Genomic DNA, 18,646 nt, shown 5'->3' on the forward strand with positions numbered 1-18,646 from the left:
TCCTGCTGTTTATGTTTATTTGTCCCTAGACCTCAAATGGCAAAACAGACAAAAGGCTTCTGCTTGTATTGAGATCCCTCTAGAGCAGGCATGGACAAACTTTGGCCCTCCAGGTGTTTTGGAATTCAACTCCCACAATTCCTAACAGCCAGTAGGCTGTTAGGAATTGTGGGAATTGAAGTCCAAAACACCTGGAGGGCCCAAGTTTGCCCACGCCTGGTCTAAAACATCTTAACTGATCCAGCTGTTTTTCAAGAAGCTTTTGTATAGTGGTGTTGTCCTATTACTAGTTTTTTTGTTATCTGCTTTTTATTTTTTTAACTTCTGCCTTTCAGTGTGGTTGTTGCACACAGACACACAAACAAATTTCTAATTCATGCTTATGGCATATACTGCATTTTATGTTTGAATTGTAGAATGATCACAATGGTGTCATACCATTGCACAACTGGGAGAAACCCTGCGGTTTGTGTTAAATAATGTATTTCAACTTTGCCTTTGATGAGCCCTAGGCTATACTTGTAAGGCTTAATCTTAGCTATTATGCTTTGTAGTTTAAATAAATTCTCTTTAATCCAGTGGACTGGGAATAAAGCTACTATTTTACATACATATAGCCTGAATATGATCTATTGAAAACAGTGACACTTTCTTCTGAGTAGCTGTGCGCAAGATTTTATTTTTTTTCCTTATTTTTTCAAGAGTTCCCCTTCTTTTTTTAATGGTTGAAAATCTTCATTAGGAAGAGTCATTGCAATTGTGTCATTTTGTAGACACATTCATTGAATTCAGCAGGAGCAGAACATGTATCCAAGTGTTATCTGCTCCTTTTTAAAAATGTAACAAGATTTTTAGAAAGATAACGTGGAGGTTATATCAGTCTTAAGATTGGCTTCCACAACTATCAAAACCAACAATCAAGGATCCCAAGATCCAAAATTCAACATTATAGAACTGACAGCTTAGTACTACTAATCTAACAGTTCACTCCGAGAGTGCATCTACACTGAACTATTAATGGGAGTTGTAGTTTTACAAGGTCTTTAGCCTTTGAAAGAGTGCTGGTGCATCAACAAATTGCAACTTTCAGGATTCCATAGAAATACATATACAGTAAAAGGTAAAGGTTTCCCCTTGACAATAAGTCTAGTTGTGTCCGACTCTGCGGGTGGTGCTCATCTCCATTTCTAAGCTGAAGAGTTGGCGTTGTCTGTAGACACCTCCAAGGTTGTGTGGCCGGCATGACTACATGGAGCACCGTTACCTGCCCGCTGCAGCGGTACCTATTGATCTACTCACATTTGCATGTTTAGCTGGGGCTAACAGCTGGAACTCACCCCGCTCCCCAGATTTTAACTGCCGACTTTTCAGTCAGCAAGTTCAGCAGCTCAGCGGTTTAAACCTCTGTGCCACCGGGAGTATACATATATAGTATATGACTCCATAGTAGGAAATCTGAGATCTGTAGTTTGGTGAGGCACCAGATTCTTTGATAGAAAAGAGTAAAGACCTTATAAAACTACAACTTCCATAGTTCCACAGCATTGAGACATGGCAGTTAAAGTGATATCAAATTGCATTAATTCTACAGTATTGATGCACCTCTAGTTGGGTTGCACACTTTTATCACAATTAATTATTACTTGCAATTAATTCTTATTTACAATTCTCAGGCATGGAAATACAGAATTACAGCTTCAGTGAATTAATCTATGACAACAAATACCAGCAACAGTGCATACAGTTTTTATAGCCTCTTAATGAGGTGAAATGAATGCAAACAAATTAACAACAAAACTATGGTTCAAACAATTATATTTACCATAGTAAGACAAGAAAGGATGGTTAATCAATCCTAACATATGTTCAGAATAGTGATCAAGATCCCCCACACCCCAAAAAATTTCATCAGACGTGCCTTGTATCATTTTGGAGAGAGAGCAGAAAGTAATAGCATGTTCAGACTTGAGAGGATTGCTATGACTCAATAGACCATTACTAATAAATGCAGGGCCACTAGACTGTGGCCAGCATATTTAGGATTAGGATGCTACTTGTATCTAGCTTCCAGGATATGCCACAATTAAAACAAACAAACCCACAAACTTTGTATCACCAAACTTGCTCTAAAGGTTTGAGTACAGACTATCCACAAAATGAAATAGCAAATATTCAACTAATCATAAATAAAATGTAGCCTAACCCCATGGCTTTCCTTGGGATGAAGATTCAAGGAAGCCTTCCTTGCATTATCATCATAAGGTAATTGTATCTTAATTGCTGCTACAGTGGTAGCACTAGTAGGTCTGTTATTAACACTGTAGAATTAATACAGTTTTAGCCCATTTTAACTGTCATGATGACCCATTGCTATTGAAGCCTGGTATTTGTAGTTGGGTGAGGCATCATCAACACTCTAGCAGACGGCTTTGCCAAACTACAACTCCTTGGATTCCATAGCACTGGAAGTGGTGTCAAACTGCATTAATTCTAGTGCAGATGCACCCTAGGGTAACATATCCAAGGCTTCTCTTATTGCTGCTGAAGTGTACTAAAAACTTTCATCATACCTAGCCAGGCCAGTCAAAAGATTTCACAGATTTTGAGCTGATGCATGTTGAAAGTTGGAACTGTTTTGTAAAATATCACGTCCCCTAAAATCTAGGGCCCCTTACACACAGCGGAATAAAGTCCCACATTATCTGCTTTGAACTGAAATATATGGCAGTGTGGACTCAGATAACCCAGTTCAAAGCGGATAGTGTGGGATTTCCTGCCTTAATATTCAGGGTTATATGGCTGTCTGAAAGGGCCCTAGGTCTTACACTGTCACAGATGAATGCAAGATAAATAATGGCCTGTCAAGTGTCTCTTCTGCCACAGGAATACATTACCTTCAGATACTGCCTGACCACAATTCTACTAGTTGGAAATCTCTGAACAAGATGCTCTCCCTCATTTGAAAGAGCTGTGTGGTTATTTGTTTCCGTGTCATGATTTTCAACTAAGCAGATATATTAGAATAGTGGGTTTTGTGGCATATATCCTTCAAGAAGCCATGATTGAAAGGACTTTATTGACCTGTATTGAACAGATGGGAACTGCTCTCAAATCTTAGAGATCTGTGATAAATTTAAGTTAGTGGTCTAGTTGTGACATCCTATGTATCCCATTAGCCATCTGCCCACAGTCTTGAGCCTATGAGCCAAGCACTGAGAAAATAATCAAGTCTACAAATTATGAGGTTCCTTCGATGTATTGTGTTCTGTGTCCAGCATGAAATAATAATTAGGCTGCAATCATGTACATTTTTATATTTGAGTAACACCCACTTCCACACAGCTGAATAAAATCTCACATTTTCTGCTTTGAACTGGAATATATGGCAGTGTGTGGACTCAGATAACCCAGTTCAAAGCAGATATTGGGGGATTTTCTGCCTTGATATTCTGGATTATATAGCTGTATGGAAGGGCCCTGAGTTCAATGGAATTTACTGCTGAATACATTGGATTACACTGTTATAATCACTGATAGTCTAAAGGCCCTTCCACACAGCCATATAACCCACAATATCAAGGCAGATAATCCACAATATCTGCTTTGAACTGGGTTATTTGAGTCCACACTGCCATATAATCCAGTTCAATGTGGATTTTATACAGCTGTGAAAGGTTAGTTAGTTCCTGCTCTTTGCCCTTATTTCATCTAACAATTAAGAGTTGGACTTTATACATGGGAGGCACATATAGCATGAACACTGTGTTGCATTAACACTGACTTTCTCATGTGCTAAAGGGCATAATGACAGGCAGTAGGTCAACGGAGAATTTAAAAAAGCAAATGGCATAAAGAAACATTGGGGACATGAGTTTTAAAAGCCATCAAAAAGCCATCATTTAAAAGCCATCTGCTTGTAAAAAAGAGATACAATTCATTACAGAACACAAGTAAAATGATAATCTACACCAGGGGTCCTCGAACTTTTTAAGTCGAGGGCCGGTCCACAATCCCTCAGACTGTTGAGGGGTTGGATTATTGTTTGAAAAAAATACAAATTCCTATGCACACTGCACAAGTCTTATTTATAGTGCATAAACCCCCCACAAAAGAACAATACAATATTCAAAAATAAGAACAATTTTAACCAACATTACCTACCAGGATTTCAATGGGAAGTGTGTTCCTGCTTCTGTCTGATGAGATAGTCAAGTTAATTAGCATTGTTGTTGTTGTTGTTGTTGTATGCCTTCAAGTCATTTCAGGCTTAGGGTGACCCTAAGTCTAAAACTGAGGGTGTGGGCTAGGTAAATGACATTGGAGGGCCGCACCCGGCCCACAGGCCTTAGTTTGGGGATCCCTGATCTACACTGCAAAATGAATGCAGTTTTACACCACTTTAGCTGCCATTGTTCAATGCTATGAAATCCTGGGAGTTGTAGTTTGGTGAGGCACCATCACTCTTTGGCAGAGAAGGCTGAAGGCCTTGTGAAACTACAACTCCCAAGATTACAGAGCATTTAGCTTTGGGTGTTAAACTGGGATAAAACTGTATTAATCCAACAGTGTAGATGCACTCTCAGTCAGCCTTTGTCTCTTCTACAGAAGCTACATAATAATATTGGATGTACTGCATGGCCTTATTCGCTCTCTGTGTGACCAGGAATCTCACCATTCCACTCCAGAAGCTATACTGCATTTAGGATTCCCTCTTTGGTCATTAAAAGGGCTATTATGAAAACAATTTGTTTTTTTAGACTCATTTGACATTATGGCTTCAGTCTAAAATCATTCCCAAGACAGACATACCTGATGTCTAGCATTACAGAATTAATAGACTCAATGAAATCCCTCTGAAGAAGGAGTTGCCATTTTAGAAATATTGCAACGAGTTGCTTGGGGGCTGTAACTTACATTTCCATCAAAATCACTGCCAAAGCCACTCAGCTGCTGCATCAATAGAACATTTAGTTATTAAAAATAAAAGAGCACTTTATTTTATCTGTAATCAAGCAGTATACGCTTCAAGTTGCAGTAATTAGATTTTGACACTTGAATTGAGTTTTAGAAAGTATAAAAATGAAAAATGCTTTAAAAATGCTCTGTAATGTAAAGAGACTTTGCATATTCTATTATTAACCAACTTAGTGTGATTTACTAGAGGCACTGGAGCAACAAACAAATTAAAAACGGCTTGGAAAAGCAGCCTTTAAAAAGCTACATGGCAAATGCAACCACGCTGTAGTGAAGAGCTGGAGAAAGTGGGGGATTTTTTAAATCTAAAAAAATTACAATTTCTAGTAATGCTGACTGGCAGATTCTGAGCGTAGCAGTTTGACAAATAACCTTTGCTATACATATTGATAAGCTCTACAGAAACCTCAAAGGGCTAGCTGAGGCCCCTTCTACACTGCCATATAATCCAGATGATCAAGGCAGAGAATCCACATTATCTTCTTTGAACTGGATTATATGAGTCTACATTGCAATATGTTGTTGTTTATATGTTCAGACTTGTATTATTTTAAATTGTTATATGGTCCTGTTTTTATTGTGTGTGTTGTATTGTATTGTTTTTATCATGTTGGAAACCGCCCTGGATTTCGTATCACAAAATCACAAGTCGAACACTCCCCACAGTTTAGGACTGTGTGATGTATTTTCGGATGATGTGCGCAGATCCCAGTGTTGTCGACCGCGTTTTTAGGGGATCGGGCCCCTTAAGGAGAGAGCCGATCCGGTCCTGAGAGAACAGACCTTGGCGGAGCCAATAGGAGAATATGAGCCGCAATACAACCTGGAGCCGAAATGAAGAAGGTCCGCCAAAGTTGAAGGAAAATCCGCCAAGGAGTCTTTATTGAGCGATTCAGCTGAAAAGGACTCTAGTAGTGATCATTCAGTCTACTAGGGTACCATATATCCAAAATAAAGCCATATTTATACAATGTTTCAGTCTGACAGCCCCTTGAATTTCCCACCCCGCTCCCCCCGCCCATCTGATCGCGGATAGGCTAGAGTGTTGAACGAGGCGGGCTTTCGTTTCCCGCCTTGCTCTGCTGGCCCAATAGGGAGCTGCTTTTTGTCCCCACTCGGGCCAATCAGAGAGGAGAAGGTGGGAGTTATTGAAACAATGAAGTGACTGAGCAGGAAGGATCAGATTAATTCCTGCCCGGCCGGATTCTAAAGTGATTAATGACAGCAATCAGGGGTCCCTGTCACATACACTGATTTCAGATATGCCTTGGGGTGTCAGAGGTGTAAGTAAGGATGGGTGGCAATGGGCCCAGCAGGGCGCCTTCCTGAGGTGTCCCGGATTTCCTTTTGGAGGAGATATGACAATGTTTGCCTTGAGGGCGAATCACCTTTAGGTCAAAATACTCCGAATTCGGCGACTCAAGCCCTATATTGTCCATGCAATCTGAATCTGATTAGGTTAAGCGGCAGCGGATTAACCTTTTGTTTTTTTTGGGAAGGTAAACCTGGGTCATAGGAAATGGGGCAGGTCCTGGGGTTCAAGTGGAGTTTCGAAATATTCCCTATCTGATTTCATGACTTGGCAATTATATGAAATAAAATGAAAAATAAAATAAAGTTGGAATATAAACCCAGCTGGGAAAAATACATATTTTCCGGGGATCCCAAAGAGTACAAATACATATAGGCAGATAGATAGATTTCAAGGAAGTAAGGGAGAATCCATAGAGGTGGGTTACATTGCACAAAGGGGAATCATGAATGATATAAACAATTTGAAAACATTGGATAAGAACGAAGTTCACAACATCTGGGGAACCCAATATGGAAATTCATAAAAGTGGAGTTTTAGCAGCATGATTTCACAATTCATGAAGTTAGCCCAACGATTAGAAATTCATACAACAGTGATTCATGAGGGTGTCCAGGTACATAGAATATGAAAATTCACGGATACATTGGGAAAAGAGTTCATCTGTGGTGGAAGGAATTCATAGAGATGGCATGGGGAAGAGGCACATGTGGGTTGCAGTCTTTGGAAGTATAAGATTTCATAAGTTCAGGGATAGGTCTGGGGAAGTGTGTTCTTCTCCTTCATAAAATTATGAAGGTATGAATGAAACGTGGAGGGCGCCCGTCCAGGCACCCTCCTGGCAGCTGTAGAGAGGGTGAGGGTCCTTGGAGAACTATGTCTCCCCAGCGGGAGAGCGATCCCCCATCCCCAGTTCACAGAAAGGGACCAGGGATCTCCTAAAACCATCCCGCGGGTCGCGGGGAGAGGAAAGTCCGGGATAAGGCTGGAAGAGAGCAGTCTGGCTTGAAAAGAGCAGTCGGTCCCGTTTGACAGTCAGCTGATGAGGTGCCGAGAACTGGACCGATTTTGGTTCTGCTGGTGGTCCTTGAGTCAGGAGCCTTAGAAAGGGTTAGGAATAAAAGAAGAGTGTGCTAGGGGTAATTTTGATAAAGATATGAGCCAATTTGTATCGCCCACCGTATTAATCTATGGCGGGCGAAGCCTCCGCCAGGGTTTAAAGATCGGACGGGTTAGTGAGAGAGAGAGAGAGAGAAATTGCATGCAAAGGAAGGAGTCAGAGAAAGACACAAAATAACCAGATAGAGAGTGTTACTGTTAAAAATGAAGGCTACTTTTTATTGGGGGATTTGTTACATAGTTCAGGGAAGGGGAAAGTGAAGAAAAAAAGATCTTTTAATAATAGTCTGCTGCGGTCCCGCTCCATTCCTTTTGGTGATGGATCTGCGGAACTCTCCGCTGCGGGTCCAAATCAATTTGAAAGCTGGGGTGACGGTCATCACCAGTAGGGTGGCCTTTTGCAGTTGGCAGATTGTAATTTTGTCAATGTCTATTGTTTCCAAATGCCGGCTGAGATCTTTTGGCACGGCACCCAATGTGCCGATCACCACCGGGACCACCTACATTGGTTTCTGCCAGAACCTTTACAGTTCGATCTTGAGGTCCTGATAGCGGCTGAGTTTTTCCTGTTGTTTTTCGTCAATGCGACTGTCACCTGGGATGGCGACATCAATGATCCAAACCTTTTTCTTTTCCACAACTGTGATGTCTGGTGTGTTGTGTTCCAGAACTTTGTCAGTCTGGATTCGGAAGTCCCACAGTATTATTATTATTATTATTATTTTCAGTTGTTTCCGACTCTTTGTGACCTCATGGACCAGCCCACGCCAGACCTCCCAGCCATCCATCCATCCCCAAGATTATATATCTTGCCATATAATCCAGTTCAGAGCAGACAATCTGGATTTTATATGGCAGTGTAGAAGGCATCTCATACGATTCAATTTAAAGCAGATAATCTGCGATCAGATCTTGGGATATGGGGCAGTGTAGATCCAGCCTGAATCAGCATGACTACATATGTCAACTTTCAGGGCCACTCTCTTCCTCTCCATTGCATGGGGTTAAACAAGAATCCCCAGCAAGATAAATCCTCTCCTTTCCACTTTTTCTAGTCGGAAATTGTTAAATAGTTCTGAAGCATGGTATATTTCACTCCTTAATTTTATTCTTTAAAATAACTTCTTAGGCTGGATCTACACTAGACGCATCGTAAAATGGTAACCCAGGACGCTTCCACACAGCCATATAACCCAGAATATCACGGCAGATAATCCATAATATCTGCTTTGAACTGGATCATCTAAGGGCTCTTCCAGACAGGCCCTATATCCTAGGACCTGGTTTCCAATCTAAGAAAATCCAGCAAATGCTACATTCAGCAAAAGACAAGAGGGATCCTCTCACCTCTGCAGGAGTCTACCATACACCATGCAGCTGTGGACAAGTCTACATAGGGACTACCAAATGCAGCATTGCACAGACACGAATCAAGAAACATGAAAGGCTCTTTAGACTAACTCAACCAGAGAAGTCAGCCATAGCAGAGCACAGCATATTATTTGAGACCACAGAAATGCTGGTCTCATGTCAAATTCCACAGAGCAGCCATTGAAATCCACAAACATGTGGACAATTCCAATAGAAAGGAGGAAACCATGAAAATGAACAAAATCTGGCTACCAGTATTTAAAAAAACCCTCTAAAATCAGAGCAGTAAATAAATAGCAACACTAAAAAAGGTGAATTCCAGACATGAAACAATCAGAGCCAGCTAACACCTCCTAACAAAGAATTCCCCCGGGCAGCAACCAGCAAGGCTTTGAAACTACAAGCCTTTCAGTGCTAATCAAGGTGGCCAGCTGCAACATTCACACTTGCCTCAAACAGACAAGAGTTCTTTCTCCCACCCTGGACACTCCACAGATATATAAACCTCACTTGTCTAGTTTCTAACAGACCTCACAATATCTGAGGATGCTTGCCATACATGTCAGAAGAGAATGCTTCTGGAACATGGCCATACAGCCCGAAAAACTCACAGCAGCCCAATTATAAAATGAACGCAGTTTAGCACCACTTTACCATGGCTCAAGGCAATGGAATCCTGGGAGTTGTAGTTTGGTGAGACACCAGCACTCTCTGTCAGAGAAGGTTATCTTCCAAGATTCCATGAACCACAGTCATTAAAGTGGTGCAAAACTGCATCCATTCTACAGTGTAGATGTAGACTCTACATCTGGTTTTCGCATGTACTGGATGAGATATGATGAAATAACACCCCACGGGTGCATTTATTTCAGTGCGGAGAGATCTCAATGGGATGGACTTCCCTGAGATAATTTCTGAAGCAGCTCTGGCTAGGACCCGGCGGAGCTGGCGTGGAGAGCAGTGGATCTCCCCACGTGGATCCTTCTCCCCCGCCCCTCCCTCGCTGGGTCCCGCCTCCTTCCTGCAGCCATGAGCTTGGAAGCGATCCGCTACCGCAGGGGATCCTTGGAGATCCTCAACCAGCTCCTCCTGCCCCAGCAGAGCCTCTACGAGGCGGTCGGCAGCGTCCGGCAGGGATGGGAAGCCATCCGGAGCATGAAGGTGCTGCAAAGGGGAGAAGGGGCTCCTGGGGTGGAGCAAAGGAGCCTCCAGCCAAGGATTTAGGGCATAGCCAAACTCGGAAGAGTGGGTTGCTGTGAGTTTTCTGGACTGTATGGCCACGTTCCAGAAGCATTCTTTCCTGACGTTTCGTCTGCATCTATGGCAGGCTTCCTCAGAGGTTGTGAGGTTTGTTGGAAACTAGGCAAGTGAGGTTTATATATCCTGGTTGGGAGAAATAACTCTTGTCTGTTTGAGTCAGGTGTCAGTGTTGCAATGGGCCACCTTGGTTAGCACTAAATGGCCTTTCAGCTTCAAAGCCTGGCTGCTTCCTGCCAGGGGGAATGGTGTTGGGAGGTGTTAGCTGGCCCTGATTGATCCATGTCTGGAATTCCCCTGTTTTCTGAGTATTGTTTTTTATTTATTGTCTTGATTTTAGAGTTTTTTAAAATACCAACGGACTTCACAACCTCAGAGGATGCCTACCATAGATGCAGGCAAAACATCAGGAAAGAATGCTTCTGGAACATAACCATACAGCCCGGAAAACTCACAGCAACCCAGTGGTTCCGGTCATGAAAGCCTTCAACAATGCGGACATGGAAGTTTCATCTTTCAACTATGAGCATTTCTGTGCCCTGTGGGGAAAGCATTTTGTTGCTGCCTTAACTGCCATGCTGTGAGGCATGGGGGATCTGGGATTTTTAGTTTGGCGAGGTGCTCAGAAATTGCTGCTTTCCTGATTTAAGGTGCATCGTTTCATTCAGATGCCACTTTAACTGCTATAGCTCAGTGCAACGGGATCCTGGGAATTGTAGTTTCGTGGGGCCAAAGCCCTTCTAAAACTACAACTCCCAGGGTTCCATAGCATTGAGTTGTGGTAGTTTATGGGTGCATCTAATTAATGCAGTCTTGACACTACGGCGCTCCATGCAGTCATGCCGGCCACATGACCTTGGAGGTGTCTACGGACGCCAGCTCTTCGGCTTAGAAATTGAGATGAGCACCAACCCCCAGAGTCAGACATGACTGGACTTAACGTCAGGGGAAACTTTTACCTTTACATTTACCGACACTACTTTAACTGCCATGACTGGGTGCTGTGGAATTTTGAGAGTTGAAGTTTGATATGACACCAGCACTATTTTCCAGAAAATGACTTTGTAACTAAGTTAAATGCCTTCCCCAGCACATACCACAAAACAAGACATCCCCCCACACCCCGACCAACACCGCACAGCCCCCAATGCCACATCAGTGCCAAACTATGGCATTCAACATAGCTTTTATCCTAGAGCTGTAGCTATCTCTCAGTCTGTTTGTCCTTGTCTTTGTCACCCTGTACTGTTTGCCAGATGACAATAATTCAAAAAAAGAATATGCTGGATGAGAAGATCCCTAAGAACGCTCTGAGCTTTTTTAAGGCTGCGGGTCCTATAAAGTTCTTCCAAAGAGGGGAGTGAGCAACCAATGATTCTCTGTGCAGTAGTGGAGCGACTTTGGAGCTAAAACTGCAACTCCCAGCATCACTGCACCAGCCCCTATCTTACCATCTACATCAATGGCCTTTTAAAAAAACGATGCTGAATTCCATCTCAGCATAGCAGACCTGGTGACTATGGTTGTTTCACCTGTCGTGTATAGTGGTGCTATTTGCAGTGGTTCTCAGCCTGTGGGTCTCCAGGTCTTTTGGCCTACAGCTCCCAGAATTCCAGCCAGTTTACCAGCTGCTGGATTTCTGGGAGATCCACAGGTTAGGACCACTGTGCTATTCCAAATGGTGATGCAGTGTCAGTGCATGAGCTGTTTGCTGCTTGTTCCTGGAAAGAAAGAAACAATTGTAGCCAGTGTGCTGTTCTTTTCATGCTCTCAGATGTGGGGAAGTGGTATTCTTCCTAATAGGTTAGGGTTTGGCATCATGTTTGTGTCCCTTGGTTACTGCCAGCCAGTGGTTCATGGAATGCCATCAAACTCATGCATCAGCTCTTACTTTAGAGTACTGCTTTAGAGAGTCCTTGGTTCCAGGTGTCTTTATCACTTAACTGTATTTGTGTTAGGTATCCTGTAAAGATTGTTGTTTTTATGTGTGGGGCCCTTTTTTATTGTGTTAAAAGCGACTTGAGAAAATAATGCAAGTCGTTTCTGGTGTGAGAGAATTGGCTGTCTACAGAGACATTGCCCAGAGGACGCCTGGATGTGTGTTACCATCCTGCTGGGAGGTTTCTCTCATGTCCCTGCAAGCTAGAGCTGACAGATGGCAGCTCACCCTGTCTTGCAGATTCAAACCGGCAACCTTCAGGTCAGCAGTCCAGTCGGCACAAGGATTTACCTCATTGCACCACGGTGGCTCACTGTGTGTGTGGGACTTAATGTTGGAGAACAATCAGAGCAATTTGCATATTCAACTTTGGAAGGTAGAAGAGATTTCCTGCCACTTTTTGTTTTTAAACTTCCAAAACTGGCTGCCACAACTTTCATTTCTAATAACTGACACCCTGGATATGACAGAAAAGCAATTTAGATTCCTTTCTGGATTTCGATTTAACTAAAGAGTGAAAATCATACAGCATCTGAGCTATATAGATACCCTAAATTTGTCATTTCTAGAACTGTCCCAGAGTAGCAATTCTGCTTTCAAACAACAAGCCCCTGTTGGTCTGCTCCTCAGCACCCTCTTCAATCTTTACTAAATCAGAATTGTATTGCGGATGGAGGCCTATGCAGCATGCAGCAGATCCTAACAGGGCTTATCATGTTTGCACATATCTGCTTTTAATTTCTTTAAAATCAATTCTATGTAGCTAGTGAGGCTACACTACATAGGCAGCAAGGCCATATGCATTAAAAATAAACAAAAAGCTTTAGCTTTCCACAACAAACCAAATTTTTCAAAATCCAATTGTCACAGGGACAGAAAGTGAGATGAAATCTTCTGAACAGGGGCACAAACAGCAAAACAAACACCTCAGGGGTGTTAACCTTTTCCTATGCTGTCCAAAGTTCAAAAAGATATATTTTTGGCTGGAGTGCATCTTTTCCAACTTATAAACAAATCAACTTAAGAAAAGAAATTACAGAATCTATCTTGTTTGTAACTCAGGGACTGCCTGCAATCTGTTTAACATTAGATTCGCCCATGGGAAATTTTGTTTTCTCTGTATTTTAAGAATAATTTTTGCAATAAAGTTGGGAGGAGAGATTGAATCTTTCACATCCCTAAAAGAGTTTCCTTTCTTGTAGGTCCGGGGTGCTCCGGCCATCGCCATCATAGGTTGCCTAAGTTTGGCAGTGGAACTCCATAATAAAACAACTACAGAAGAGAGTGTGGACAACCTGGAAACATTTGTGTTAGATTCTTTGAGCTACTTAGTGAGTGCCCGGCCAACTGCTGTCAACATGGCCCAAGCTGCTCAGGAGCTGGGCCGCATTGTCCGCCAGGAAGCCAAGCGTGAAGGGTCTACTGTTGAGAGTTTGCGAGAAAAGTGAGGACTCCAAACCTTCCCTTCCTGTTCCCTCCCAGTCCTCTCAAACTTTATAGGTTAAGAACATACCGATCAGTGTCACCTCTCATTATAGGGTCATCTGTTGGGCAGAAGCCATGTTGGATCAAGACCTCAAAGACAACAGAAGCATTGGGGACCATGGAGCACTCCATCTCCTGCAGCAGGTTGGGCAGGACAAGGTGATAGTCCTCACACACTGCAATACAGGCTCACTGGCCACTGCTGGCTATGGAACTGCACTTGGTAAGAGACATCTTGGTGTATTCAAGAAGCATCACCATCACAGACAAAATATTTCCAACCCAGCTTAACTTTTTGCCCTCTTTTCCACCCTATTTTTCTTACCCCTTATTTCTTTTATCTTTAAGAGAAAGAAAAGCTAGAAGTCCTAGCTGATTTGAAAAAAATGGGTTTAACCATTATTTCTGAGAGATGGAAAACGAGGTAGCCTTTCCGATGTTGGACTGCAGCAGTTACATTCCCTTGTCAATGAATCTGGTGACCAAAGTTGCAGTCAGCAACATCTGGAGAGCTACAGTCTTATTAACTCAACTTCATAGGGTGAAGCATTCCATAGTTTTTCTGACTGAATGCATACTGAATGCAGATGGGATGCATACCGACCCATCACACCCAAATACTACTATTCTTAGCTTCAGAAAATGCTGCTCTTTGTCCCATCACACCTCAGAAGGATGGCTCCTCCCAATCCATTCAGAAGACCCCCTATGTCACTTTATGACCTTTAAAAATATCTAAATCTGTGCAGTGACGTAGCCTCTTGAGATGTAAAAATGTACAGCAAATTCATTTGCCTGATCACTACCTTTTGGTGTGAAATACAGAGATCTATAATATGGAGTTCTGAGGAGTCTAATCTTATTGTATTTCAGAATGATAGATTATTGATTCATTAGATATGCATTTACTGATGGTGCTGCTACCATTACTACTTCAGTTTTATGAGGTTGAAGTTGAGGCAATGCAGAGGCCACAGTAGCTTTGGACAACACTGCTTCTTCTGAGGAGACATAATAATTAAATTAAATGTCTGTTGCTTCAATACAGATACAACAGAGGAAGACATTGTGCAGATTCTGGTTAAAAAAATTACAATATATATACATATATATATACACACACATACACACAATGAGGCAAAGTGGCAATTCCTGATTTCCTTAATCCTGGAGATCTTTCTCCTTCCGTGTTCCAAACAAATGGCAGCCGCTTCCATCATGAACAGTTTGGGGTCACAAGACTACATCCCCTGATGACAAGTCGTATTGTTGCTGATTGGATGCATACTGATTTCCTGATCACACACAAAAACAGTGCTTTAGCGAAGGAAAACTCTGTAATATTTCAAATACTGTACTATGATTAGAATATCATCTAGAAATTTTCTGTTTCTGCCAGGTTTTGCAGAATGATTTTGATGGATTACCAATGGAATGGGGCAAACATCATGTGATGGGGCCTGTTAGAAATTGTCCTCTATCAGCCTCAGAAACAGGGTATTTCCTAATGTGTTTGAAGGATCTACTCTTTGTTTTAACCCATTCCCATATATTGCCAGTACTTACAGTGTTGCTTTATAGGTGTTATTCGCTCCTTGCACACCATGGGTTGTCTTGAACATGTCTACTGTACAGAGACACGGCCGTACAATCAGGGAGCCCGGCTGACAGCCTATGAGCTTGTATATGAAGAAATTCCTGCCACACTCATTGCTGACAGCATGGTATCTATGGCTATGAAGGAGAAGAAGATATCAGGTGAATATCTTGCATGTTACTTCTTCTGCTTCGCTGCTTACTCATTTCCATATTGATCTAACACCTGTCTCTTTTGTGCAAGCAATTTAGTATTCTCACTTGTTTATCAAGCAGCCTTGTACAGACACACTTCTTTTGATGAAGTAGATGTGTTTCAGGGCAATTTTTAAACAGAACATTTGGTTTCAGAGGCAGAAATAACATTGAGAAATAGTTATGTGTTTCTGCACTATAAAAATATAGTCCAATATGTTTTAGGACACTTTTTATCTAAACCTAGCCATATGTGCAAGTGAAATAAAACAATAAGCTCAAGTAAACAGACACATTTTGACATTTCCATAGACTATTCCAAACTTTCATCTAAAATGTATCCAATGTTTTCTTTCACAAGCCTCCACTTATGATTTCCATGTGTGTGACCAACTTACAGGTCTATGCACCTTTAACTTCCTTGGGGGGGGGGGGGGTGTCAAGCTGATTGGTCCTCCCCTTTTTGTTTTGTTGCCCATATATGCTCATTAAGGGGTTCTAGAGGCAGCTGCTATTTATCTTACCCATTCAAGGCAGCCGCACAGATACATTAGGCCTGGCTAGTCACACTTCCATTCTTTTTTCTGCAGACATGCTGTTGAAATCTGATACTGAAAATCTCTGTTTCAGCAGGCCATTTCACCATCTTCCCATTGCCAGTGCTGCTAAACACTAAACACAGCTGTGCAGATGACAAGAGGAAAATGGGTAGCTGGTGAAGTCAAAATAAAACTTTGTAGAAAGAAGCTACTTTATCAGATGCTTTGTTAACTGAGTTATGCCTATACTGTACTAATAATTATCACTGATCCATTTGCTAGAGGTAGTGTTTCCATCTAAACCACAGTTTTTCAACCTGTGGATCCCCAGGTGTTTTGGCCTATAACTCCCAGATATCCCAGCCAGTTCACCAGCTGTTGGGATTTCTGGGAGTTGAAGGCCAAAACATCTGGGGACCCACAGGCTGAGAACCACTGATCTAAACAATTGTGGATGACTTTCATATAGAATATCACCTCCTGAATGTGAAGTGAAAATCAAAATGATTGTTCACAGACTGAACATCTATTAATGATTAGAACTGAGGATAGTCAAGTTTGTAGCTTCACTTAGACTTTGAAGCTCATTGGGTGGACTCCAGCCTATCTCATAACCCATTTTATAATGTTGTTGTAAAGATAAAGTGTAGATGGCAGGTAGACAAACATATATATCACTTGATGTTCCATACAATCAAAGCAGGGTAAGGGGGAAAACAAATAGACAGGAGTCTACTGTTTTCATCTTGATTGCCTTGGTAATAGACTGTATTTGGAGAGAAGGGATAAAGGATAAGGTCCACAGCCAATATTTTAATTTTTAATATCTGATAAGCCATGCTTTATCCTTAACCTTTTTTTCCTTTTTTTTATAAAAAAAAACTCAGCTGTCATCGTGGGAGCAGACAGGGTTGTTGCCAATGGAGACACTGCCAACAAAGTGGGTACTTACCAGCTAGCTATTGCTGCAAAACACCATGGGATCCCTTTCTATGTGGCAGCACCTAGCACTTCTTGCGACCTAAGCTTAGAACATGGTGGTCAAATTATCATTGAGGAGCGGCCAAGCCAGGAGCTGACGGACATCAATGGTGTGCGAGTTGCAGCACCAGGTACCAAAGCATGGGGTGGATGAGGGTGAACAAACTTGCATTTTCATTTCTATTACTATCTAGTAATATAATAATAATAATAATAATAATAATAATAATAATAATAATAATAATAATAATAATAAAATGAACTTTATTTGTATCCTGCCATATCTCCCTGTGGGGACTCAAGGTGGTTTCCAACACAACAGGCAAACATTCAGTGCTGATATAAAACAAAAACCATAAAAATTTAATCAAAGAACAATACTAAACATTTTAAATTAAATTAAAATAAGCAATTATATTAAATAATAACCATTAAAAGCCATTTAACAGGCGGAGACACTAGCTTTCACTGTCTAGTTATTTCAGATTTGTACTATGAGGCTTTGTAAGTAAAGCTTAAATATAGTTAATTTTGTAAATTCAGATACATGAGAACCCAGCACTGTGGAATGATATGGAGGCCATTGGAGACTTCTCACAGAATGCTTTGTTTTTGTTTGTTCTTCAACCACTGGAAGACGTAGTCTACCTGGACAGATCATGTATCCTTTTTGAGAGTTATCTGTCTCCCATTCAGGGGCATGAAAGTAGGGAATTGAACTAGCTGAGTCAAGGGCCACTAGTCATTCTAGCTCAGTCTTTCTCAACCTGTGGGTCCCCAGGTGTTTTGGCTTACAACTCCCAGAAATCCCAGCTGTTAGGATTTCTGGAAGTTGAAGGCCAAAACATCTGGGGATGCACAGGTTGAGAACCACCGTTTTAGCTGGATATAGTAGAAGTTGTAGCTGTAGTTCATTATATATCGGAGGGCACCAGGTTTGGGGAGGTGACCTAGGTATATTCCACATTACATTTATGTATAGCATTATTGTACAGGAAAGTCTTCTTCTTTCTTTCCAGGTATTGGCGTTTGGAACCCAGCTTTTGATGTCACACCCCATGATTTGATAACAGGTGGCATTGTCACTGAATTGGGTGTCTTTGCTCCCACTGAACTTCTAGCTGCATTGACACGAAGAGCAAACAAAGTGTGAACATATTCTGCTGATCTGATTTTAGATTCTCAGTCAAAAATGTGAATTGGTTGCAGATTGATGGATCATGTTCCTGACCTGGATCTCTGCCTTTTATTTCCATTCTGTTCTTTAATGAAAACATATTCAGTGAAGAATATGGGCAATAAATGCACATTGTGCCTTCAAGCTGCCTTGAATTCATGACGATTACATGAATTTCATTAAAAATCATTGGCAGAAATATTCAGGAGAGGGTTTGCCAGTTACTTCCTCTGAAATGCAGCCTACAGCACCTGATTTTCTTCAGCGATCTCCCATCCAGGACTGACCCTGCTTAGCTTTCAAGATACAGTTGCAGAAATAGATAGCTAGTCATATGTATTAACCTTAAGTTTTGTACTACAGAAGTAAGGTCTAGAAAGTTTGCTCTTGCTTTGCTCTTTTTTATGCCAATCACTGTGTAATGCCTAACTCCTTAGACACTCTATAAATAATACATGTAAAGACTATGATTGTCTGAGTCTTTATATTCTTTGCTTTTGCAATTTTGAAGAGCTGTGTTTTCCCCAGGAACATCAAAGGAAGATGTTTTGAGTCTTAAGGCAGAATCCTCAAGGCAGAACATAACCTTCCTTGGCATCCCCAAGGTAGAACCAATTTTATTCATAAGGCAGCTGAGGAGAACTATAGGGGAACTTCATGGTACTCCTTAACTCAGAAGTAGATTGATTCAACTTGTCTGT

The 18,646-nt window shown here is 41.6% G+C and overlaps 1 protein-coding gene across 2 annotated transcripts; it reads left to right on the plus strand.

Moving 5' to 3' along the window:
- Positions 1-9,767: 9,767 nt before the first annotated feature.
- mri1 (methylthioribose-1-phosphate isomerase 1) lies at positions 9,768-18,410 on the plus strand. Of its 2 annotated transcripts, none has more exons than XM_008106295.3 (6): positions 9,768-9,937; positions 13,175-13,416; positions 13,511-13,680; positions 15,093-15,215; positions 16,675-16,899; positions 17,788-18,410. In XM_008106295.3, the coding sequence occupies exons 1-6, from the start codon at positions 9,806-9,808 to the stop codon at positions 17,919-17,921; spliced, it is 1,026 nt and encodes a 341-aa protein (XP_008104502.1). In that variant the 5' UTR covers positions 9,768-9,805; the 3' UTR covers positions 17,922-18,410. The 2 variants fall into 2 exon arrangements, with proteins under 2 accessions (XP_008104502.1, XP_003218379.1); XM_003218331.4 differs by having other exon boundaries at positions 9,769-9,937; positions 15,039-15,215.
- Positions 18,411-18,646: the final 236 nt, after the last annotated feature.

This window comes from Anolis carolinensis, chromosome 3 (genome assembly GCF_035594765.1).
Source record: "Anolis carolinensis isolate JA03-04 chromosome 3, rAnoCar3.1.pri, whole genome shotgun sequence".
Classification (NCBI taxonomy): Eukaryota; Metazoa; Chordata; class Lepidosauria; order Squamata; family Dactyloidae; genus Anolis; species Anolis carolinensis.

Bases quoted from the DNA above. Each gene is read 5' to 3' on its own strand.
- mri1 (XM_003218331.4), top strand. From the start codon at position 9,806: ATGAGCTTGGAAGCGATCCGCTACCGCAGGGGATCCTTGGAGATCCTC. The intron at 13,681-15,038 runs GTAAGAGACATC...GTTGCTTTATAG, and splicing joins TGGCTATGGAACTGCACTTG to GTGTTATTCGCTCCTTGCAC. The intron at 16,900-17,787 runs GTACCAAAGCAT...CTTTCTTTCCAG, and splicing joins TGTGCGAGTTGCAGCACCAG to GTATTGGCGTTTGGAACCCA.